Source organism: Pleurodeles waltl, chromosome 6 (genome assembly GCF_031143425.1).
Source record: "Pleurodeles waltl isolate 20211129_DDA chromosome 6, aPleWal1.hap1.20221129, whole genome shotgun sequence".
In the NCBI taxonomy this organism is placed as follows: domain Eukaryota; kingdom Metazoa; phylum Chordata; class Amphibia; order Caudata; family Salamandridae; genus Pleurodeles; species Pleurodeles waltl.
In genome coordinates, this window is record NC_090445.1 from 1,455,253,467 (window position 1) to 1,455,280,053 (window position 26,587).

General features: G+C 44.5%; 1 protein-coding gene across 2 annotated transcripts in view; it reads left to right on the forward strand.

The window, feature by feature from the left end:
- The window catches only part of RTKN2 (rhotekin 2), a 266,886-nt gene that overhangs the window by 172,647 nt on the left and 67,652 nt on the right, over positions 1-26,587 (forward strand). For both annotated transcript variants that reach the window (XM_069240910.1, XM_069240911.1), the window contains exon 10: positions 11,648-11,813. In XM_069240910.1, coding sequence (XP_069097011.1) covers positions 11,648-11,813 — 166 coding nt within the window. The remainder of the gene's footprint in view (positions 1-11,647; positions 11,814-26,587) is intronic.

The window sequence follows — 26,587 nt, forward strand, 5'->3', positions numbered from 1 at the left end:
GGTTAGCAATACTTTAAGTGGATTGGATTACCCACTAAAGGTGTCCCACATCCCAAACAGCACCACACCTTCCTCATTCAGGCTAACATATTCATCAGTTTGTTGGCAGACTTAGTCACATGTGACTGGTCCCTAAGCAACAAATGATAGGCACCAGCTGAATGAAAACTCCCTGACCCTCGGCACCAGATGAACAGACACATGGTGATCTGATGTAGCTATTGCTCTTATTTGTGAACCACTGACCTCAGAAAGGAGTGAAGTGCTGACTAATTCATAGTCATTGTGAGAATGTGTGCTAAGGACATGCAACTAGTACTTACATTCAGATTTGAAGGGTGTAACTATAGCCACATCTTGACAACCTAACTCTCCCAGAGTTTGTTTTAACCATTTTAAAAAGGCATGCTTTCCTATCTTTCTGAGGGTTCCATGCTTCATTAAATCCCAGGTGAGTATAATTTGCCCATTTGGCATCCTTGAGAGGATAGACAGGAATTGCATCATGTGAAATATTGAGGGCATATACTGTGGCTAGCATAATTACTGTAACATAATTAGACCGCCCTGTAATGTCCCTCTTTATTGACCTCAGTCTTAAAATTCCTGTAAGGAAGATTGTGCCTGAGCAGGAGGGCCACCCCTGGCTCCTTATTAGATGCAAAGCCAAAAAAGCTGTTTGATAGGCTCTATGTCAGAACCTCTGCTGGTTCTGTTTTAATAAGTGGATCGCCTGCAGGCATCCAATGGAATATAATGGATATAATATATTTGTATATAATGCCTGGTCTCTGGACTTTAAAGCTCTCCAAACTGCCCTCCTCTTATTTAGACAGTAAAGCCTTGGGCGTTAAGGGTAGTAATGCTTGTCATGACATTAAATTGAGTGAGGTGCTTGGTGCACGCAAGAGAGTAGGCTGGTTAGCGCTGTAGGTAAACATCAACCTTATATTTGCATTCCCCTCAGTGAATAATCATAGCAATTTTGTAACAAAACTGAAGTATAAAATAGTGCAGGCCCCAACCTCCTTCATAATTGTGACCAGGGCTGAACTCAGCCTCTGTCTCTGCTTTTTTTGGGGGGGAGAGAGAGGGGTAGCGTTTTGAGCCTGATCGCTCCTATGAGCTAGGTCCTCAGACTGGGCCAATCTTGGGCCAATGGAAGGCTGTGGGTTTACCTCAGGCCTGGGCTTCCAACCTTACATTATTGACTCATTTTGTCCCTGTAGCCAATGATCAACATGTACCATCTATACATGAGCCTCTTTCCTGGGTCACATTTCATCAGCATCAGAGTACAATGTTACTGTTGCAAACCAAGAGCCTGCCTTCTTGCAGGGGGCATTGAAGTCTTTGAACTAAGGATTCTGAAAGCTCCCATCTGGAGCCATTCCTGATTCACTGAGCCACACCGTAAGGAGGCGTGGCCCTTTGGGTGACTCCAATCTGGCTGGTCTCTCCTCCATGAAGAAGTACCAGACTAATTTTTACATTGCAAGGCGACCATTTGTCTTGACTTGTTTACCTCCTAACTCAAGAGGCCAAAGGCATAGGTCAAGCAATACTTGATGCCATTTTTTTTGCCATCTGAGTGACCATTCTGTATTCTGCTGTCCGCTTTGGGGTAGCCAGAGCAAAATCCTGATAAATGGAGCATGGGTGGTCTTGAAAGAAAAAGATGCTGAGCTCTTGCACCTTTAAAAAAAAAAAAAAAAAAACTTTTTCCAAGTAGTAGTGAAACTTGACCAAAATGTCTCTTGGTTGTCTTTGTTGATGTCTGTCTGCCTATGACCCACTCTGTGAAATTTGTCGATCATCAACTTACTGTATTCCTCTCCAAGGATTTCTGAAAACATGGCTGATGTGAAAACAGCCAAGGTAGATTGTTAGGCCTCCTCACTCAGGCGACAGGTTTTCCCTACAGGAAGAGTGTTCCAGATCTTCCACCTTGTTGAAGGCCAGCCTCATTTGATGATCCACTGTGTAGGCAAGAGAAGTTTTGGCTGCGGGGTGCTCCTCAGATGTTTCAGGCCTGGCTTCTGCGTCCAAAACTAATTGGCTGATCGAGTCAGGGTCATTTCTCATTGATCTCGTCACATACAGGCATGCTATAACCTCACCCATTCAGTCACTTTCTGACTGAATTTACTTTCAAAACCAATGATCCTTTGGGGGATATTTGTTTGACCCTCACCCTGTTGGTGTCATTTTTCATCATTACGTCTAATTCTGGTTCCTATAAACCAGGATGGGCTCAACTGTTTTCCAAGGAGCACTTTAGATATTAATCTTAACGGGGATCTACAGCAGATGTAGATAAAAGTACCCAACGGTCACCCTAGTATCCCGAAATTTGGTCAGAGTCTTCGTAATAAAAAAAGACAACATAATAAACATGAAACTGGTCTTGAGTTGCTTGTGTTTTGGTTCAGAAAGGACATGGCTTGGCAGTCAGCTGGACAGTTCCCACTGTAGCAGGACCAAGACTGGTTTGCAAATGGCTGAGTCTAATCTGAGGTAGCATGGGTGGCAAAAGAACGATGGTTTGGAATGCTAACCTAGTGATTACCAGTGGTTAGACTTAATGCAAGCATCTCCACTCGGAGATTGACTGATTTGAGGTTATACAATAACATTATGTGATGAGGGTAAAAATAGGTTAGATATATTCTGTCTCCCAATAAATCTCTCTCCTCTCCACAGAACAGCCAATGGTTTGGGAAACCTGTGTTGTACTGTGATGCTAACTGAGCTGCTTAGGGGTCTTGATGTAGTTGATCCACATAAGGGCCTCTGTGTAGATGCTGACTGGTCTGGCACAAAGGGGAAACAGGTGCCTTTCCTGTTTCATAAAGCCTCAAAACTGTACATTGCATTCAGGCTGGCCATCAGATCATCACCTCTGTGACATTTCGTAATCTCTGCTATCTTACTGCAAAGCTGCATCCCCAGACAAGATCCTCCCATACCCATATGTTCACCTTGTCCACTTTCTGCCATCTACAGCACATCTATAGGTGGCTGAATCCCTTTACCTCATGGGCCTTGGCACTCTGCTTGTGGTTCACCAATCCCAGGCCCTATGTGCCGTCTGGCCCCACCACTGCATCAAAGGGGATTTGTGTTTGGCAGTGGCCTAAGCCAATCTATCCCTTCTCTGGAGGGAAGTGACACAGAGTCTCTCCTTATTTAAATCTCCTTTATTCAGCATCCACCCACAACAACCAGCTCCAACCTCCTTCGATGTCGTCTTTCACCAAGTTCCCAACTGTTCACCATAGAATCCAGAGAACGAGGATTCTATCACCAAAGCGATCACCATGGAGATACCATGGATTAAACATAACACATCTCCCTCTTTAAATAACACGAAATGTTAATTCCCCCCCCCTAATAACTATATACATTTACATAACAACAACATAACATAAGATTTGCAGAGAAATTAACAAGTTGCAAAAACATTACAAAATGTGCATTACAGTTCTTAACACAAGTATTTAATGCATGGCTTGAGTATCATTCAACTTACAAAATCCCTAAGATGTCTAGGATATGTGCAGTTCCTTCCACTCCTTCTTACTCCCACATTCACATCCACATCAGGCAAAACAGTATCATGTTCATCTGATAACTTGGTACACTTAGCTAGTCGAGACATGCTCCAAACCTCACCACTTCCAGGACAACAACATTCTTCTTCACTTCTACAATCCTCCTCGGTCCAACATATTTAGATTCTCCTTTAGGACACCAAACAGGTTTCTTAATAAACACCAGATCACCTACACACCAACTCTTTTGTCGCACACAACGCCTCTCATCAAATCGTTTCTTATACTTTCTGGTTCGCAATTATTCTGGCTTGAATATTCTCTGTGTCACGAAACTTTACTCTAACTTGAGTTTTAGAATGCAACCATGAAGGATTCAACTTCGAGCCTGCTAACCTGCCCTTCAAAATACGAAATGGAGACATACCGGTAACAACGTTGGGTGCATTCCTGTGAGCCCACAACTTCTCCCTCAAAACAGTCTTTAATGGCCATTTGTTCTCTAGAGCTACTTGAGCACTTGCCTTCACCAATGATTCATTTTCTCAACTAACCCATTAGCTTGGGGAGCATAGAGTGCAGTGCGATAATGAGAGATTGCCAGATTCCTAAGGAAATCCTTCATCTCTGAGGAAGTGAACTGAACCCCATTATCAGTCACTATCACTCTGGGAATTCCTTCACAAGCAAATACATCAGTCAAAAAATCTATCACAGTTCTGGTGGTAACAGAGTGTACACAGCTAGCAGTGACCCATTTGGAAGTATAATCACAAATCTTTCATTGTATGGTAACATTTCAAAAGGTCCTACCAAATCCAGACCCGATTTGACCCAAGGTTCATTGGGAATAGAAACTGGAGATAAAGGAGCAGTCCGAACTATTCTGGATTTATCATTTCCAGCACATTGTAAACAGTCCTTGACAAGAGCTTCTACCTGTTTATCCAGACCCGGCCACCAATAGCACTCTCTAATGCTAGATTTTGTAAGATTTCTACCTAGATGTCCTTCATGGCCTAAGTTAATCAGTTTCTCACGTAAACTGAAAGGAGGAACCAACCTATTATTTCTGAACAAATTGCCATCGATAATACTCAACTCATCCCTAACGTTCCAAAATGCTTTGGTATCTTCATGACACTCACGCAAGCATGGCCAACCCTGAACCACATAGTCCATAACCAACTTTAAAACCGGGTCTTTACTACATTCTCCATCCCATTCCACCTTGTCTAGAGCAGATTCCTTAATCCACAGCACAGGAATTTGCCCATCAAAACTACAATCAACCACTGATGATCTAGACAAGAAATCTGCAGGAATATTCTTCTTGCCTGGAAAATATTCCATAAGATAATTAAAATCTAACAAACTTTCTACCCAACGCTTAATACGTGGTGTCGTACTCTCAATGTTCTGACAGGTGAACATCTGTACCAAAGGTTTATGGTCACTCCTGAGCACAAACGGTAAACCCCATAAATAATATTTGAAATGGTTTATGGCCCAGATACAGGCTAATGCTTCACGCTCAATTACTGAATACGTTCTTCTTGACTTCTAAGGGAACGTGATGCAAACGCCACCACTCTTTCTTCTCTATCCACATGCTGTGAAAGGACCGCACCAAGACCTTTCATACTAGCATCAGTGGATAAGAATGTTTTACGCTTTACATCAAAATGGCCTAAGGTGGGCATCTTCCCTATGTCATTTTTCACTGCATTAAATGCCTCCTCACATTGTGGGGTCCAATCATACTTCACACCCTTCTTCAGAATCATTCTTAATGGTTGGACAATGCTAGCAAAATTCTTGATAAATTTAGAATAGTATTCTGCCAGGCCCAAAAACGATTGTACTTGATCTTTGTCTATAGGTATTGGTACAGACATAATTGATTTTGCTAACTCTAATTTTGGTTTGATACCATCTCCAGAGATGGTATGACCAAGAAACGAAACACTTCCAACTCTAAATTTACATCTCTTTCTTCACAGTCAAACCATTCTCTCTCAATCTCACAAGTACAGCTTTTAAAATGGAATCATGCTCATCAGTGTTTTTGCCATAAACAAGAATATCGTCCTGAAAAAACAGAACAGAACTAAGACCCTTGAGTACTTCCTTCATCACTCTCTGAAAACAAGCGGCAGCAGACGCCAACCCGAAAGGCATTCTAACATATCTGAATGCCCCCAAAGGAGTGACAAAAGAGGTAAGGTGTTTTGAATCTTCATCGAGCAGGATCTGATGGTACGCTGCTGAGAGATCTAAAACACTGAAAACATTTGCCCCAGTTAACGTGGTCAAAGTCTCATTGATATTAGGCAACGACTGGCGGTCTACCCAAATGCACTGATTGAGACCTCTAAGGTCAACACATAATCTGATTTTTTTTCCATTATCTTTGGGAACCAAAACTATGGGTGCTAACCACTCTGAGGCTTCAATCTCCTCTATAACACCTAAACCCAGTAATCTGTCAAGTTCATCTTGTAAGGGCTGCAACATCAAATGAGGTACCTTTCTCACTTTGTACACAACTGGTCTAGCATTGGACTTTAAAATAATTTTATGTTTAAAATGTTTCAGTAGTCCAAGTCCATCACTTAAGACCTCCTGAAAATTGTTTACAATTTCCTCATCACCCAAATTGGAAACAGAAAGAACCTGGTCAGGAGTATTCGGGTTCAGAACAATACCTAAATCCCTTTGATGACGCCACCCTAACAGATTATTACCCCGTTTTGCTACATAAACTTTCCCTACTGTTTCACGTCCTTTAAATTCTATTGTCATCACAGAATATCCAATAAGGTCAATCTTCTGTCCACCATATCCAATAGGGTCTATATCAGGTGGAATTAGTTCAATTCTTTCACCTGCAAAGATCCTTTCCCAATTCTTGTCTCCAATTAATGTAAAAGGGGATCCAGAATCAGCAAGAACTGGGACAGTTTTCCCATCAATCCCAATATCACACTTTGGCATGACTAATTTATTTTCACTGCACTGTCGATTTGTGTAATCAACCTGCAAAATCATCTGATGTGTGCTTGCTGACTCATTGACCATGTTAACTTTCGAGCTTTTACAAACTTTCGCTAAATGCCCCCTTTTTCCACAATTCCTGCAATTTACATTCATAGCAAAACATTTTGGGTTGTTAGCCAAATGACCAACATTTCCACACTTATAACATCTGACATTGCTCTTCTCCAGAGTATCATTGTTAGTTTTTGCTTTACTGGACACTTTCTGGACAAGGACACATTCCTGAACGCAATCACAGGAAGAAACTGGAAATGTAGATTCAGTATGGATGCCATGACTGGGACCTGCACCCTTCATCTCCTTGGCCCATAAAATGGCATGTTCCATACTTTCAGCAATAATCTGCGCCTCCTGCAAGGTTGGGTTCTTTGCCAGCAGCTTTTCCTGGACTCTAAAGTTGTTGGTACAACGCACAAGTTGGTCACGTTTTAGAGAGTCTGTAAGTTCAGCAAAGTCACATGTTTGAGCCAGTGTCTTGAGTGAAGCAATGTAATTGCCAACTCTTTCATCTTTAGCTTGTGCTCTCATGAAAAACTTGTCTTTCCATGACAACATTTATGCGACCACCAAAGTGTTTTTTTAACATCATGAGTGACATCTCGTAGATATCTCTAGGTTCACCCTCGGCTATCCCAATAGTTATTAAATCAAAGCTGTCATAAATATACCGTCCTTCAATTCCTAGATTATGTAATAAAATGCCTTGTTTTCTCGCAGGGGAAAAATTTTCTCCACCAATACCAATTAAGTATGAATCAAATAAATTTATCCATTTCTTCCATGGTAGAATTGACTCACCCCGTTCAGATAGAAATTGTGGAGGCTGAGATAAAGTGAGAAGAGGTTGTTGAGTCATTGTTGTTGAAAAATAATGAAATTGTAAATAAAACTGTTGCACTTCCTGAATGTGCCAGAATTCTCTGGGTTAGCACACTAGTTTATATTCACTTCCTGTGATGAGGAACTTCCTGCTAAAAGGAAAAAAAACAAAAACAAAAGGAATCCACGTTTATTCAAAGTCAGTGGGGCAAGGTTCACCAGAATACAGTAAGTTTATGTTGTTGAACATAATCATTACGCTGATATTATCTTCCTGCAGGCTCAGTGTTCAACTTTCTATGCGCAGATGATGATACAGGGCTGGAAAACCCTTGCCGAGTCTTTTTGAAGACTAATAAGAGTACAGCCAAGAGGTGAGGTGTGAGCGCCGTCGGAGGAGCTGGATGTATCGGTCGCGCTCACTGTTGTAGCGTTACACACTGCAGCAAGCAGCTAACGCTGGATACTGACGCGCTGGATACTGACACTTAGATCGGCTCATGCCGCTACATACTGCTGCAAACAGCTGACTGTTATAACAGCCCTGGGACAGAGCGGCGCTCTGTGCACAAAGGGATGAAGTGTGAGCTCTGCGGAAAGAGTAACCACGCTCACGTGATATAAATAGATAAAACAGGTATGATTGCTCAGCCGCGCTTTTGTTAAAGACGTGCGCATTAATAAAAGTTGTTTCCAATGAGAATGCGCGCATTACAAAAGCGCATTGCTCCGGGTCAGCTGTAAAATCAGCTGTTGTTCCACACACTGGAAAAGTACATAAACGAATAAATTACAGGCAGCCAAAATGTCGCGTAGGTCCGATGAAGGGTGGATGCAGTAAAGCTCGTCGCCACTTGACACAGAGTCTCTCCTTATTGAAATCTCCTTTATTCAGCATCCACCCACAACAACCAGCTCCAACCTCCTTCGATGTCGTCTTTCACCAAGTTCCCAACCGTTCACCATAGAATCCCGAGAACCAGAATTCTATCACCAAAGCGATCACCATGGAGATACCATGGATTAAACATAACAGGAAGGCTGCAGCCTCTCCATGACTGCCGGCTCAGGCATTTCCTCAAGCAGCACCCCACTTGGATTCACCGACGCCAGGCCTCAACTCGCCTACAGTCCAGTAAGTGTCTTGCGTTCAGCCCCAGATCAGGACTGACTGTTATAGATTCCAATGATAACTCCTCTAATGGGGGCAGTTTTAATTTACATCAGGTGACACCGTGTCCTGGGAGAATAGAGGTATGTATCATTATATGCAGGTCAGGCTGGGAGCCGAGATGGAAAGCATCCGGTTAGTTTGCCATCTTGGGCACACCACCATTGTGTAGTAGTTTTAAGAGACTGATGTCCCATCTTGGGCCCATTTCAATTGACTACATTCTTCACTCTTCAAGAAGTCCTTCAATTGATCTTGGTTCTGAAAAAAAAATCAAGATAACCAATTAGTTGATCTGCCATCTTAGATCTTCCTATAGTCTCTTGCCTGCACATGCGAAGAGCTTTTTTTCATGCAAAGACACAAGTGCAATTGTCTAAGTTATTCAGAAGACTTTGAGTTCAGCAGCGTCCTGTTCCTAATTCACTAAATGTAAGACAAGAACATTTTCTTTTATAAGGCTACATTTGTCAGCATGCCATATTTCCTCTTCATGAAAATCTTGACATGGCCCTTTATGCATATATCAGAAAGGACCTACACCTTGGATATTTTTAGTTCATAAGCTTTAATTGATACCTAACAAAAGCTTTTTATTTTAAGTTAATTTCTATAAATAAAAGGTTTAGTATGTGTTTTTACATGCACACTTTTCTTGTGGGATGTAAGTAGCAAATAGTTATTAGTGGTTTTACAATAACCTCTATCTGGACACTCTGTTCTTCGCTTTTGCTTTGTGGTTTTGTTTTCTGCTTCAGTGCCGCCAATCACCACTGCCAGTCTAAGTCGTACATTTGCCTGCTCTATTGAAAGAACTGGCAAAGGGCATCATGGAAAGCCATCAGATCACTGGTATTTGTGCCTAATGGGGTCCGAGGTTTTAAAAAGTCTGATACAGCTCGCTAAACTTTAATTTTCTCTCACATGTGTCTTTGGCAAGCAGCTTTGTAGCTGGTGAAATGACCTATTTCAGTGATAATTGTTGTAGTCTGTCTTTGTAGTTAGTGGAGAATTAGAAGTTCAGTGAGTTGAGCAGTGATCTCTGGGCCCCTTTGCATGGGGGTTTAACCAGTCTGTCCTTATATTTTATTCTCCAGTCTTGTGATTCTGCCTTCATTGAGCTTCCTGAGACCTATTAGAATTCAACAATGCCAATTCTTTGCTCCTTGAGCCGGCATGGGGGTGGATCCGCATCACTTTAAAGGGTGTTGGATCCAGGAAAATTCCTTTAACATTGTTTCAGTCAGAAAGTTCTTAGAACATTTTAGACTTCAATGTTGGTCATGACTTTGTTCATTGGTCCTGAACCTGTTAGTCTGGGAAAGAAGTGGAATTCTTGATCTCAACCTAAGACCTCTCGAGTATTTGTTTGAGAAACAGAGGCTTGCTCATTTAAATACGTCTGCTAAAAACTACCTGTTCTGAAAGAAATATGCTTTTATTCTTGAAACCACAGTTTGTGAAAAATACTAAATCAATGACCCTGGTGTACATGGTAGATTGGGCCAACATAATTGTGGCATAGTCTCACACTGGTTATGGCGTGGCTGCTACCACTGCGACTGTGTCAAGCGCTTCTGGTGCGGAGATAGCTGATTCTGTGCTGTGCAAAACTAAGTAATTCCCCTACCGCTTATTGAGATAGGGAGCAAAGCATTTGGAAAATCAAGAGCTCTCGTTCCTCCAAACTCTGATCCCTTAGTTTTGTGGATTTTCTTTCCTGTCAGTAAAGTTTTAATCACAGGCTTCATCCAGTGGTTTGTCTCTTGCACGTAGCATTATTAAATTGTGACTAGCTCTTTCCTTCATGACATCTTGACTACATTATGCTGAATCTAAGGTAGCTTTGGTCTTCCCTAAACATGTATCAATCAACAATATTTGAGGAGTGTAACAGCTTGATGTATCTTTCAGAAATTATGCTAGCATTAATTTAAGTCCTCTGGTTGGAACCACTTAAAGCTGCCCTTTTTAACCCTTTTTCAATCGGAATCTGTTCAATAGATGGAAAAGGGAAACAGCTAGGATAGAGGAGCGAGTTTGTTAATGTGTTGCCAATACTCATAGATTCGTGGTCTGTCGTTTTGCCACTAAACTCGTAACAAACTTGTCAACCTTTGTTTATATTTTACACTATTTGGCTCCAGTATGGGAAACTGACGGGAGGCTTTACAGCTGAGCAGCTAATGTTGAAGTGCATTTGGTTGCATGTAAGATGGTGCGCCTTCAGTGTTTTGATTAAGCTCTATTATAGTTTCCGGTTTTGCCACATAGTGCCTGGCCTACAAAAGTGAAGCGCTAAATAGAGCTAAAGATAAATATGTGTGTTTTTGTCATTCTAACTGGTCTCCAAATCTGGTGGTCCCTACCTATGCTGCCAAGTTCTGTGAAGACACTGAAAACACTAAGGGCCAGATTTAGAACTCTGTGGGTGGGCTACTCCGTGGAAATCTAAATCTCATAGAATGTTAGAATTTAGATTTTGTCGGACAGGATATCCGTCACCGTTGTGATGGAGTAACCCGTCCGTCGAGTTCTAAATCAGGCCCTAGATTCTGAGATGCATCTTAATTATTCTTCAAACGTAAATCTTCATGAACAGTGAGGTATATTAATCATTTTCAGTGTATGCGTTTTGCTTAGATTCACCCATCTTCCCCAAGACGTAAATATCTGCCCTGTCATTCAGGATTATCAGATCCTTCATAAATATAAGATGGTTCTGGGGCTCTCTGGGATTCTCCTCCTACCTCTGTGTACTGTTTAAAACACATGCTGTTAACGAAATCTAAAGGCTTACAGTGTCAGATACTGTTTTAAGGTGTGCTAGGATCACCCTAATTAATGTTTAAGAACCTGTTAATTTGTAATTTAACCCATTTTGTTAAACTAAGGTTACAGGCAAGTAACTTTGCTATTTGTTACAGAAAGAAAAGTGAAACTAGTTTCCAACTCCTAAACAGAAAGACTTATGTTACTTTGTCAATATTTAAAGGTAGTGATTTTCTTGTATACTTTAATTATTCTCATCTGAAATGTATAGGAAACAAGAATTCGTGCTATGGATAAAGACTCATCAAAGAGATCAAACAGTTTTTCGGTCATCAACCCAGTATCTGGGGAGGCTATGACTCAAATCTTTGCAGCGGACAGCAGAGATGAGCTTCAGAGGTGGATGGAAGCATTTTGGCAGCAGTTCTTTAACCTTAGTAAGTAGGCATTTCGGTTAACCTTTTTACTCACGTCTTGCACACCATCCTATGGCATGTACATGTATTGCGTTTGTGCAACAGTTATCTGTTTATTAAATAGTTAACGCATATGCTTTGTTGCTGATGCGCTGAGTGTATTGTTATTAATTTCGGTGGCCGAGTATGGGTGTGGGGGGATGTGATTCACAAGAGGCAAATCCTCTATTGCATCCTGCTGCCCTAATGTCATTATAGTGCCATTTTGTAAAATAATAAACTAAGCCTAGCAGGCTACTTTCAGGTTTTGTTTGTTTTTTGATAATTATCACTTCACTTGAAGTGCATGTGGTTGAGTATTTCTGTGTCATTCTGATAGAGGCTTCTAGACGCAGATTCCTCACCTTTTGAATATTGTCCAATCATCTGACTGGATCAAGAAACTTTTCAGCAGTACCTCTTCACACTGGAAGGTGGTGCCCTGCGGTTCTGCACAGACACTGCACCACTTCAGATATGAGGCACAGAGACTATGTAGGTACCACCCCCAATTCTCCAACTAAAATTCCTCTCTTCCTGCTCCACCAGAAGCAGATCCGGAGCACCTCATCTCTGAAACACTAAACACCTGTATTTTTCAAAACAAAATTTGTGCGTGCAAGGGATATCAACCCCCTAAAATGACAGGTTTTAAACCCTGTACGGACAACAAGTCCCTTTGGTCCCCATAAGGTGTGTCTGGGGTCGAGTCACGACTCCAAAGCCTGCAGTGTCTGCTCATGAATTAAACCGAAAGCAAACAGAGAACATGAAGCAAAACTTTACCTCGCCTGGCATAAGACTACTCTCAGGGACCATTCCAAGTTGCTGTCACCTTTCTATTCTCGCTCCTGAAGTCAGCCGACTTCTGAGCTGCTTCCACAGCTGTTTCTGGCCCAATCCAGTTTTCGGGGCCTTCATCAAACACAGCATTAGATTGAAGAGTTCAGTGCAGCCAAGCGCTACCTCGTTGGATCCCTAACTTCTTCTGGCATGCCTTTAGGCCCCATTAGAGCTGATAGGCCTTCCACTTGGGGATACCCCTTGTAGGTTTGCCCTTGTCACCAGCTGGGCCATTTGAGCCCGTGTTCTGTCCTTCTCTCAACCCTCTCACGGTGCCATGACCGACGCCAGCTCTTTGCATGTCGACTTCATTGTCTATGGAAGTGGTCCCGATTTTTCTGTCTGATGCTGGACCGATGATGTGAAGCCCAGAGACCTCCCCTAATTCTGCCAGACCTGCTAAGTGGGGGGGCCGAGTACTCAGGCTGCCATAAATATACCAGGGCCTAACCTGCATACAGGGAGACGAGATGTGTTATCTTCCCGATCAGTAATCCCTGCAATACCAAACGCAACCTGCACGCTAGGGGATCCGTCACTAATGAGAAGCGGCAATAGTGGGCAGCCTTGTCTAGTGCATCTGAGACATGGAACTCCCTCCCCATCCACCTCCGGACAACGCAAGACCATCTCGCCTTCAGGAAGCAACTCAAGACCTGGCTGTTCGAGCAGTAGCGTTTCCCCCCCCCCCCCCCCAGCGCCTTGAGACCCTCCGGGTGAGCAGTGCGCTATACAAATGCCTTTGATTGATTGATTGATTGATTGATCTGTGTAGGGAGAAGCGGTGCAACAGCCTTTCATACCCTCATGGCAGGGCCCCCATAGAGAATTTGTACCCATTTAAAATAGGCATCCCCAATGCCCTTCTTCTGAGGCACGTACAACGGCGATTCCCAAGAGCGGGAATTATTGTCTTGTTCTTTATCAAACAATGCCAATGCATAGGGGTCATGCCTCAATTTTGGCACATCCATAACCAGCGAGAGCCAACATAAATTACACAGGGTGTTTCTGCATGGAATGAAACCACATTGATCTTCATGAATCTGGGATTGCAAGTAGTCCAAAAGCCTGGCTGCTAAGATTTTGCAGAGTATTTTCACATCCACGTACAGCATGGAAAGGTGGCAGTAAGAGAAGACCTCCCTAACATCCTGACCTGATTTGGGTAACATAACTGAGCACCTCTCTCATTGACTCGGGCACCTCATTGTACCATACCTGTAGGCTATCTGCGAAAAAGCCCGCCTCCTCAGGTAGAACTCAGCCAGCCAGCCATCCCCTCTGGGGACTTTTGCCCATTTCAGGGCACAGATTGCTCCTATGATTTATTCTTTAGTGAGGGGCGCAACCAGGTGTTCCCTGCTTCTCTCTTCGTAGTCTGACCGTTTGTAGGCTGGTCAGGTACTCCTCCCTAGCTGTTCACGAAGCCCCATATGGTGCCGCACATACCCATTGCAGATGGGTCGCTAAGACCTCTGTGATTTCCTGCTGGGAGTGCACCTACCTTCCCTGGGCAACCTGCACCCCTACCACAGGTGTCCTCTGGAAGTCACTAAGTAGAAGCACAGCCAGCATCTTAACCGCCCTGTCACCTTCTGCATTTAGGCGCTGCCTATAGCTGGTGTGCACAAATTTGTCCAGTTGGTATCATATCTCAGTTAGCTCCCGTTTGACTCCTTCCATTCTAGCAAATGCTGCAGCTTCGCGGACAGACACTCTTCTAGGGCACCCAGTCTTGGACATGAGCTGCATTTTGATCTCATGCATTGCCATCCCCTCGCCAGAAGAAGCACCTTTATGGCATCCCAGTCCGTGGCCCTCACATTCGTGCTCTCACAATTTATTTTCAAAGTAGTGATCCAGTACTTCAGATATGGTTTGTGTAAAGGCTAGGTCCCCCAGAGCTGCGAAAGAGGAATCCTAGGGGCCCTCCTACCCATTTTATAAGAAAACAGAAAGGGGAATGGTCCAACAGGTAGTGTACTAGGTATGTAAGAGTAACTAAGTCTTGAACCAAGCTACCCGATATAAGGCAATAATCTATGCTGCTGTACATCCCAGTCGCCAAAGTAAAACATGAATACGTACAGCTCGGTGGATTAGGTACCCTCCAGACATCCTGCAGTTGCCAAGACTCCCCTGACCTCCTGGAGTGCCCCGGTCATAGCTGGCTTTGTGTCCACCCTAGGGGGTGAAAAAGTCCACAGTGCCATCCAACATGCAATTTAGATCCCCTGCGACTATCACCATTGGACCCAAATAGTGTGTTGCTGCCCTCAATATAGTACCAAAGACATTCAGCATTGTCCACTTTGGGGGTGTAGACATTAATCAGGCAGAGCCCTGGCATCAGCATACCCGACATAGCAACATACTTCCCCTCTGTGATAACCATGACATTTGTAGCTGAAAATGGGATCCTCGATGCCACACAGATCAGCGCTCCCCCCAACCCTCCACCCCCCGGCATGACTGGAGTATGGCGTCACAAATAGCGGTCCCCTCCACCTCCTATACAACTAGCTAATACAGTCCCCCAGGTATGTGTTACCTGTAGGAAGGCAGCAGAGATCCCATACCGTCTTGGGTATGAATACATCTGTCACCGCTTCTTAAGGCCCTACACGTTCCACGTTAGTAACTTCCATATCTGGTCCATCTTAAGTCTCCTGTCCCCTACCCTGCATCACCCTCCCCTGCAACCCCCACCCACCTCCTCATTACCCTCATCCACGGCAGACTCACATCCACCATCCTTTTTTGTGCGCTGTAGAGCAACTAAAATACAGTTACTCATATATACGCTAATGATTGGAAAGGATACTGGTGATGACATTATATACTGCAATGTATCTGCCTCTCACATTTTACCATAACTGTGATGAGTTTTGCACACTTGTAGGAGAGTCCCTGGAGGAGTTGTAGATGAATAGGACCAGATGCTGGTCTGAGGACATCATTGGAGGGTATAGTCTATTTAGTTTCCCTTAAAATGGCCACGGACGAGTAGCGGACTAGCTGTACAGGGGACAAGGGAAGATAAGAATGCAGTGTCTGCCACAACTTCGCTTGCTGAAACGCGTTTCACTGCTTGCAGTAATTATTTAGGTGCAGTTTATGCCCCATATGTGCTGGTACAGTTAATCTACCTCATAGATTTGGAGAATACACCTTGAGATATTTTATACATAGGGATGTTTTAGATGTGGACATTATTTTTGGTCATTTTTTAATGTTGAGCGATTCCATAGGATTAGACTGCATGCACATGACGGTAGTACTGAGGGCACAGACGGTCTCTGACTAGTTTTGGATTCTATTTTGGACACTTCATGGTATTGTGACAGTTGGCACACGTGAGGCCCGACCTCATAGCACATGAGGTACTACTTTCCACCATTAGGGATGCAACCAGCTTGCACATTGTGCATGCTTTGGTTTGAGTAGATGGCATAGGCCCATATAGTTAGCGCATATGTTGGGAGCACTTGCAGATACTTTGACCTAGATATGGTATACATACTAGGAGGTGTGACAGTTTTTTTTTAATTGTTGGATGTGATATATATTTTTATGTAGTCCCCCTCATCAGGCCAAGAATGTTAGATACAACATACATGACTAAGGAGCTTTTGAGAAGCTCAAACTGAACCTACTAGGTGGTGAGTCCCTGTTAACATACTGGAAACATGAGGAGATTGGAGATATTACTAGACTAAGGATGGAATCTAGTTCCTGTCTTTAATCACCTGCAGGATGAAAGTCAGATGACTTAGTCCTGAGGAGATGCTATAAATAAAATGGGATTGAAACATCAAAAATGTAGGAGAAATTGATTTATCAGACAACCTTGACAGGTGTATATAAAACAACTGTGTACAACCAGGGGGCTGTACAGTCTTTCTGTATTTGTAAGAGTTTTTTTAAAGATCTGTTGCATTTTCACATTGGAGCACTGCACTGGTTTCACTTTCATGTGTAACTGCAGTGATGTGTATATAAATACATGTGACTATATATATATTTGGCAGAAAATCAGTTTTGTACTATGACTTTGCCATGTTTCTAAAAATTACTGTAGCATTTATTTTATGTTGAAATGTTAAAAGCACTCCTTTGAATGTACAGGAGATATCCACTTAGGAATGAGTCCCACAGGACAACTGTGTATATATTAGTGTTACCCTAGTCCCTGTTGGTGTATAGGGTTCCATTTGTCTTCAAATGTATGTCAAAGGTTGAAATTAAGCACAGCCCTCACTACACTGATGATGGCTTATATTTAGACCTCCAAAAGGCTAGTGGTCTGCACACTTCAATATAGACTAAATCTGACTCTCCATTTAAGACCCCTACTGAGGGACACACCTTTGTTGCTGTTATGGAAGCAGTGCAGCTGATGTGGTGCAACTGCAGTGTCATGGCAGAAATTAAGTGTGAGAAATAGGGTTACAAGCAAGCCTCAAATTAACCTGTGCTCAATCCCCGGGTAACTTGAAGTGGCACAGAGTAGTCCGGCTTAACTTGGAGGCAATGTGTAAAGAACTTGTGCAGCACATAAAACAGTAATAAAGTGAAAATACTATACAAAAGGTATGCCACACCAAGTTAGAAAAATAAATGTAATAAATAAAAAATGACAAAGATCCATTCAAAAGAACTGCAGTTACGATTTTTTAAATATTTAAGTGTAAAATAGCACCTGAAAGCATAAAGCCTCAACCTCGGCTATGTGGTCGCATTGGACTGGTTCAAAGTCAAAAGTTCAAGCTGACTGCCAGGAAGCGTGGATTGCATACAGTTCAAAATGAGTCCTGCTGAAGGATTGCCCTCTTAAGTTTTGTGCCAGGAGTTCAGTTCGCATTGAAGAGGGTCATGAAGAGAAAGGAGAGCATCACAGGAGGCTGTCAGTGCGGTGCCAGGAGTCGCAGACAGGAGAGCTGGTGCCTCCCGTTGGCTGTTCGCTGATGTCGATGCAGCTGTACGAAAAGACGTGCCGACAGCACCTTGAACAGATTTTCAGTGCGAGCAGCGTGGTCTTGGTGTGAATGGACCTGTGCGTAAAGAGCCCAACCGCTTGATTTGAAGAGTTAGTGAGCCACACCAAGGGTCAAGGACCTGAGAGGCACTACTTAGGGGTTGGGGGGGGGGGGGGGGATTGCTGCAGCTTGGGCTAGGAACTATTTAGGAGCCTTTTATTTCCCTGAGGCTCAGATTTACCCGAGGCTCAGATTATGAAGCCAGCAGACTACCCTTGGAGTCACTGTGGTCAAGATGAATTTACAGGCCCAGTCTTTTCCCAAGCAAGAGGGCAGCAGGTCAACACAGCAAGGCACCAGTTCCTTAAGAGCAGCCTCCCAGCAGAGTGGCTGTCCTTGTAGCAGCACAGCAGTCCTGTTTTCTGGTAGAATATCCATAAGTCCAGAAGTGTACTAAAGAGTTGGTTGGTTGGTTGGTGTCTGAGGTCCAGTATTTATACACAGTTGTGCTTTTGAAGTGTGGAGAAGCTTCTAGAGGCACACCTTTGAAATGCACAGATACCCTGTCTTCCTGGCCCTGGCTCCAGACTAACTACAGGAAGTATGCAGTGCTCCATGCAGAGACAGGACACAGACTGTTCGGGTGTAATTGATGTTGAGTCCAGCTCCCTCCTCTCATCCTCACAGTTATGGCCTATCGAAGCACACCTAAGCTCTCTATTTTGTGTGGCTGTCTTGAATTAATACACAAAGCCCAACTGTCATATGACCAGCGACATGCTACAGTCACCAAAAGGGCAAGAAAATGCCAGGTTTCTCAAAGTGACATTTTCAGAATTGCGGTTTAAAATCGGACTTCACCATAAGTTAGGTTTTTAAATAGTGATTCCTAAGACACCTAACATGTACTGGTAATCTCTCCTCATTCAGAAATTACATTCATAAAATGTAATAAGGGAACTCCAACTTTGACAACTAGCTGTCGAAGAAGAGCTGATCATATGCGCAGTCCAACTATCTCACATCTTCCTTCCTTAATGTTCTCCAGTGACCCAAAATACCACGTTTGGCCATTGCAGAGTTTTCCTTCGAAAGTGACTCTTCTGAGCAATGTGGCATTCACACCTTCTGACCTCAGCAACGTGTCCTGGGCTTTCGGGATATGACCCTGATCTTTCACACTTGGTACCTGTTTTTCAGGCCTACACTTCTGAGTCTTCATGGATCTCTGGGCCTTGTGTGTTCTGCTGGTGCCCTAATTGTGTTGGCATATGCAGGTTCTGTAGTGAACCTCTGTCTTTAATAGGCTCCACACCAGGAATGCTCTTTCATCCAACACCCATGTGTTGGACGAGGGGGCTTGGGACCTCCAATCATAGATGACTGATTCCAGCATAACTTGTGGCAACATCGTCTCCCTCACTCCTTCTGGAGCTCACCTTTGTGACTGATGCATTCCTCCTGGACATAGGGCACCTGGACAAAATGGAAATCAAAGGCCTCTGGTCTCTGCTGTAGCAAAGACCCATTTCACTCTTTTGGAGCTGCTTGCCTTCCAATTTGCTCTTCAGTCCTTTCTGTCTGTCATCAAGGATGGTCATGTCATTGGTCAGAATTTCCACAAGACTAACATGTGGTGCGACAGTAAACAGGACAACTTAGGGGTCCAGTGCACTGTGCCATGAGGCACTGATATGTTACTGGCTGGGACTGATGGGGATTTCTTTCACTCTCAGCAATACCATGGGATCTTTGAACCCCAGAATGGGAAAGCTCATCAAGTGCCATCTAGCTGGCCTAAGTGGCTTCTTCATCCGGGGATGGCTCTGGACATATTCGCCCAGTGGATGCACCTCTACAACCTGACTATGCTTCGAGATGGAGCAGAACCAGCTGAGCATATTTGATTTGCCAACTTAAGTAGTGGATGTCATCATGCCTGCTCTCCGTCCTTGAAGCCATTCTGTCCTGGATGTTTGGCAAAGTTTGTGGCATGGAATAAGGGCGGTCAGATTTCTTCTACTGCAGTTTAAGCTTTTCAAAAGGTGCCCTCTTACCTTGTGCTTGGCATGGTAAGGTCTTTCCGTGGACAGTCTTAAAGGTTGTGTCTGCCATTACACCGTTTGCTATGCCACAGTGAGACCTTAATTTGGTTCTTATCTTCTTGATACGCAAAGTTTTCAAGTCTATAAACCACTTTTTTGAGGTATCTAAAACTTGTTGCGGTTTCCCACACTGTGAAGCAGTCACTGTCAGTGCAGTGACCATATACTACCTTATTTCTTGACAAGTCTGTGTTCTGGAATTGGGTATCCTTTTTTCTGAATGTGGTGCCACCTTTTCATTTGAGGCTCTCCAGCATGCTTTCTTCTGTCTCCCACATCCCTCTAAGGGGGAAGAAATGTCACCAGCTGGGCCCATTTCTTTTACATTGACTGGACTGTCGAACATTGTGGTGGAGTAGGACTATTTGTGAAGTTCTTTGGTGCTAAGAAGGGAAAGGATGCTCTGAGATAGCCCTTATCCAGGTGGCTCATTCTTTGCGTAACAATGTGCTATGCCTTGACTAAAACGTAGACGCCTAAAGGCCTTCAGGCTCATTCTACATAAGATAAGGTTGCAACTCAGTCCTTGTCCAGGGGTGCTCTGGTGCTTGATGTAGGAAAGTACCCTCTTTTTGCCATTGTTACCCCCATTTTCTGCCTGATGTCAGTGTGCTCAACTGTGTTCACTGGGATCCTGCTAACCAGGACCCCAGTGATTACGCTAGCTCTCTCTCCTTAAAATGTTGTTGGTGCATACTGGTAACCCAGTATTTCACCCACAATTGGCATACTGGTGCCCCCTTATAAGTCCCTAGTATTTGGTACCTAGGTACCCAGAGCATCAGGGTTCCAGGGGATCCCACTGGGCTGCAGCATTTCTTTTGCCACCCATAGGGAGCCCATGCAAAGGCTTCTGCAGGACTGCCATTGCAGCCTGCGTCAAAAGGTGCATGCACCCTTTCACTGCCCTTTACAGTGCGCCAGCTCACTTATGTCACCTGTTCCTTGAAGTCAATAGTTCCACCTGGGGCTATCACGGAGTCGTGATCAACAAAACCAGCAGTTCAGGCCCGCCATGGCATCGCGGGCCATCTACGGTGTCGGGAAGACCTGCAAAAACAGTACTTTGGATTTGTAGGGCGTTGTGATCCTTGCTGTGAGCTCTGGACAGCGGTGTCACTGACGTCACTGTGTTGGTTCCAGAGTCGGTGCAGGAGTTGTCGGGCCCTTGAAATCGCACGCGTTGCAGATCAAACTCTGGGCTGATGAAGTCAGGAGCACTGGCGTTTGGGCTGCTGTGAGAAGCGGGACGATGCGACGTGCAGTGCCCACAGGGCATGGTGCAGGCAGCGGCTCAGTGACTGCATCCAGCGGTGTTGGTGAGACCAGAGCTGCAGTGTGAAGCGGGATGGTGCAACATGCGGTGTCCACAGGTCACGGTGCAGGCAGCGTCGTCGTCGATAGGCCCAAGCCAGCAGGACAGGGCGGTGCTTCGTGACCCTCACGAGCGGTGTCCACAGGCCACGGTGCAGGCAGGGATGCCTGGTGATGACCCTGGAGTTGATGGAGCTGGTGTTGGTGGACTGGGGCTGCAGTGCGGAACGGACGGTGCTTTGTGCTCCTCACGAGCGGAGTCCAGAGACCACAGTGCAGGCAGCGGTGCCGGTGTCAGCAGGAGCGTCATCGTCGGGGAGACCCAGGCTGCAGAGTGCGCAGGCGATGCCGGAGTGCGGGGCCCACAGGTCGCAGTGCGAGCAGTGGCTCAGTGAAGTTGTCTGATGACTGCGTTGGTGAGACCAGGGTCGGCAGGTTGCGGTGCGGCCAGCGGCTTAGTTGGCAGCGTCGCAGTGGTTTCTCCTCTTGAACAGCACAAAACACACAGTTCCCAGTGCTGCAGGTCGAGGAAGCTGAAGTCTTTGGTGTCCTTGATACTTCCAACCGGAGGCAAGCTCTACTCCAAGCCCTTGGAGAACATTCTCAGGCAGGACACACAGCAAAGTTCACCCTTTGCACTCTTTTCAGGCAGAAGCAGCAACTGCAGGCCAATCCAGCAAAGCAACACAACAAAGGGACAGCACTCCTCCTTCAGCTCTTCTCCTAGGCAGAGGTTCCTCTTGATTCCAGAAAGATTCTAAAAGTCTGGGGGTTTGGGTCTTCTCCTTATACCCCTTTCTGCCTTTGAAGTTGGCAAACTTCAAAGCAAAGTCTTATGTGTTTGCCAGATGCTTTCAGGAGAGGCCCCAGACACACGCCAGGGGGTCGGAGACTTCATTGTGTGAGGGCAGGCACAGTCCTTTCAGGTGTGAACGACCACTCCTCCCTCCCCGTTAGCTCAGATGGCTCATCAGGATATGCAGGCTACACCGCCCCCTTTTTTGTCACTGTCTAGAGAGGTGCAAAATATCCCAGCTGTCAAACTGACCCAGACAGACAATCCACAAACAGTCACAGAATGGTTTAAGCAAGAAAATGCCTACTTTCTAAAAGTGGCATTTTCAAACAGACAACTTAAAAACCAACTTCACTAAAAAATGTATTTTTAAATTGTGAGTTCAGAGACCCTAAACTTGACATTTTTAGCTTCCCTATAAGCTTCCCTCAAAGGGAATTTGCGCTTTAAGGATATTTAAAGGCATTTGCCATGTTAACCTATGAGAGAGAGAGGCCTTGCACAGTAAAAACTGAATTTGGCAGTATTTCACTGTTAGGTCATATAAAACACACTAGTCAATGTCATTCCATAAACATACACTGCACCTTGCCCCTGGGGTTACCTAGGGCCTACCTTATGGGTGCCTGACCTGTAGTAAAAGGGAAGGTTTAGGCCTGGCAAGTCAAATTGGCGATTTAAAGCTGCACACACAGACACTGCAGTGGCAGGTCTGAGCCATGGTTACAGGGCTACTAATGTGGGTGGCACAACCAGTGCTGCAGGCCCACTTTTAGCATTTGATTTACAGGCCCTGGGCACCTCTAGTGCACTTTACTAGGGGACCAGTAAATCAAATATGCCAATCATGGATAAACCAATCAACAGTACAATTTCAATAGGGAGCACTTGACCACGGATTAGCAGTGGTAAAGTGTGCAGAAACAATAAACCAGCAAAAACAGCTGAAAAAATAAAAGGAAGAATGCAAAAAGTTTGGGGATAACCCTTCAAAAAGGGCCATTTCCAACATCGCCCCTATAGAAGGCCCTCCAGCACTGAGGGCAGGGTGCAGAGTACCTGTGTGTGAGGGACCCCTGCACTAGCAGAGGTGCCCCCACGACCTCCAGGACCATTTTCTGAGACTTCATGAGTGCGGGGGATGCCATTTTATGCATGTACCGGACATAGGTCACTACCTGTGTCCAGCAACATAATGTTAACTCAAAACATAGGCATGTTTGGTATCAAACATGTTGGATTCATACCCCAAGACTTTTGCAAGCATTGGTTGTATGATTCCATGCACTCTCGGGGCTCCTTAGAGGACCCCCAGTATTCCCATTCCAGCCTTCTGAGGTTTTCCATGCAGCTCCAGCTGCTGCCTCCTCTCACACTGGTTTCTGTCCTCCTGTTGCTTGAGCAGCTCAAGCACAGGAAGTCAGAACAAAGGATTTCCTTTGGGTGTTAGACCCTCTCTCTTTGAAAATGGGAGTTACAGGGTTGGGAGAGGTAGCCTCCCCCAAGCTCCTGGAAATGCTTTGAAGGGCACATTTGGTGCCCTCCTTGTATAATCCAGTCTACACCGGTTTCGGACCCCCAGTCCCTGTTCTGGCGTGAAATTGGATAAAGGAAAGGGGAGTGACCACTCCCTTGTCCATCACCACCCCAGGGGTGGTGCTCAGAGCTCCTCCAGAGGGTCCCTGGGTTTTGCCATCTTGGATTCCAAGTTGGCAGGGAACTCTGGGAGCAGCTGAGTGGCCAGTGCCAGCAGGTGATGTCAGAGCCCTCCCCTGATAGCTGCTTACCTGTTTAGCTGACGAATCCCCCTTTCAGAGCTATTTAGGGTCTCTCTCTTGGGTGGGCCTTGAGATTCGTATTGCAGGACTCCAGCAAGAATCCTCTGCATCCTCTACTTCACCTTCTCACCGAAGAAACTGCATCGGACACTTTAGGAACTCTACAAACTGCAACAAAGAAGCAATGACAACTTTTGCAACATTGTATCTTCACCTCCTGGCAGCAATTGCAACTGTTTCCCGCTCCTACATCCTCAGAGGACAGCTGTCTTCAGCCTGCACCAGAAGTGCGTAGGAATTTCCCTTGGAGTGATGTCACTCCCCTGCTTCAGTAGGCACCTCACTGCATCGACGACCGCCTGCGTGGATCCCCTCTCCTGACGAGCTGCATGGATCCGGTATCACGGGTGGTGGACTGAAATGGTCCCGACAATCCTGACATCCTACTTTGGTTGAGGTAAGAGCTTGCCTCCCCATGCAAGACAGTACCCCAGTGCAGCACGTGTTTTGCAGTTGCCAAGGATTGGTGGCATCCTTCCACGATGTTATTCTTGCACCGTGCAGCTCCGACCCCCAGCACTCTATCCTGCGACGCACATCTTCCTGAGTGGTTCTCTGGCGGCGTGGGAGCCTTTGTCGTAGTGCTGTGTGGGCCTTCTTTTGCACCTCCTTTGTCCCCGTGCTGTGGGACTCCTGTGCACAGTGCCTGGTGTTCTGTGGGCTCTCTGAGTTGCTGAGAGCCCCCTTTGTCTCCCCTCCTGGATAGAGTCCACCTGGTCCTTCCTGGTGTCGGCATGCTTTTTTCCCCTAACCCCAAGCTTTGCGTGTTCCAAGGCTTGTTGGTGGACTCCAGCGAAACAAACCAGATATCAGTATTCCATCCAGCGTGGGACATCATCTGCACCAACCAGGAACCCAAATCGGTCATCTTGGGTGCAGTACTGACTGTTCTTCACTGGTGGTTGCTCTTTTGCACCTTCATCCAGGTTAGCAGGGGCTCCTGTTCTCCCTGGACTCGTTTGTGCTTCTTGGACATCGTCCCCTTCTTCCACAGGTCTTCCAGTCCAATAACCCACTGTTGGTGTCTTGCAGTCTTTTCTGGTTCTTGCATAATCTTCTTTCTCGTGTTTCTGTGTGTTCTGGGAAAGTTGTGTTTTACTCCTGCTTTCCTGGGCTCTGGGGTGGGTTCTAATACTTACCTTTGGTGTTTTATAATACTGCCAGCGCCCCTCTATACACTACACTTGCCTAGGTGGCAATATACATTTGTATTCCACTCTTAGTATATGGTTTGTTTTTCCCCCAGGCCCATTTCTAACTATTGTGATTTTCACTAATTGCACTGTGTTCTGTTTTTACACCTGTTTCTGCATACTAGTGTATATAATTTGCATATTGCTTACCTCCTAAGGGAGTGTAGTCTCCATGGTATTTTTGAAATTTGTGTCACCAAAATAAAGTATGTTTATTTTTGTAACACTGAGTATTTTCTTTCATGTGTGTGAGTATTGTGTGACTACAGTGGTATTGCTTGAGTTTTGCATGTCTCCTAGAAAAGCCTTGGCTACTCAGCTACAGCTAACTCGAGAGCCTGGCTTCTAGACACTGCCTACATTTCACTAATAAGGGATAACTGGACCTGTTATGAGGTGTAAGTACCACAGGTACCCACCACAAACCAGGCCAGCCACCTAAGCTTGACACCAGTCAGGCCTATACATAGGGACTGATCCACACCAGACATTGTCTTGACTCTCCTGTCCACAGAGATGACCATTTTGATTGGTTTGTCTTGCAGGACTTCCTGGTGTGAAGTCCATAGCTCAGACCCTTCACCTTTTGTGAGGCACTGCTCTAGTATCTAATCAAAAGTTGAGGAAACTGCAGTTAGGAGTGTCCATCATAAAAACAAGTTATCATCTTCAGTAACGCTCTTTCCGTTGAATACTCTGTAATTGCCATTCCTTCACTGTCTGTCCTCCCTGTTCTGTTGTGGTCCCCTAGGTGTTAACTGAGTCCCAAATTAAGTTTTTGCACACTGTAGTGTAATGGTATTTTAATAGTATTTATATAGTGCTTACTACCCCTGACGAGATGTTGAAGCGCTTTTCGGCGAGTAGCACGCTTCTCCAGAACCCAAGAGGAATTAGTGGTGGATTAGCGTAGGGAAATATGAGTACAGTTTTAGTATTATGAGTTAATTTGAGCAGAGTATATGTGAGTTTGTTAGTTGGATTGACTAAAGTAATGGAAGGATAGAGGAGTGAAGAATCCAGAAGTGTTAATTGGGAGTTTTTAGTAATAGGATGAAGCTTGGGATGAGTAAAGGAGAGATGGAGGAGGGAAGAGTCTGTGGAAAGGGTTATGGAGATCATAGTAGCAGGAGGGGTTTTGGGTGAATCAATGGTGAGAGAAATGGGGGAGAATTTAGTAGGGTTGTTTGGGAGATCATGGTAGTAAATTGATGTTTTGGTGAGCTAGAGGTGAAAGAGGAGGGAAGAGCTTAGGCAGGGTTATTTTGGAGATGAAAGTAGTAGAATGGGTTTGGGATAAGTCAGAGTGGGGATGGAGGATAGATTGATAGAGACATGACATATGATGATGGGTAGACAAAGTAAAGTTTACAAGAGTACTTTTATATTATTTTTATTTATAATTTTTTATATATATACTTTTAATCATTATTTTCATTTTTCTTTTATTCATTATTTCTTTTATTTAATGTACTTATTTATAATTTGAATTTTATTTATAGATTTTATTTCATTAGTATTTACATTTTCTCTAGTACAGTAGGACTAGAGTGACATGTAAATACCTAGTAAGGGAATCTATGTTCAAGGAATATAATAATGGGTATACTAATATGAGACAAAAAGTAGTATTGTATAAACTCAGACTTTCAAGATTTGTAATATTTGAAGTTAATTAGTGTACT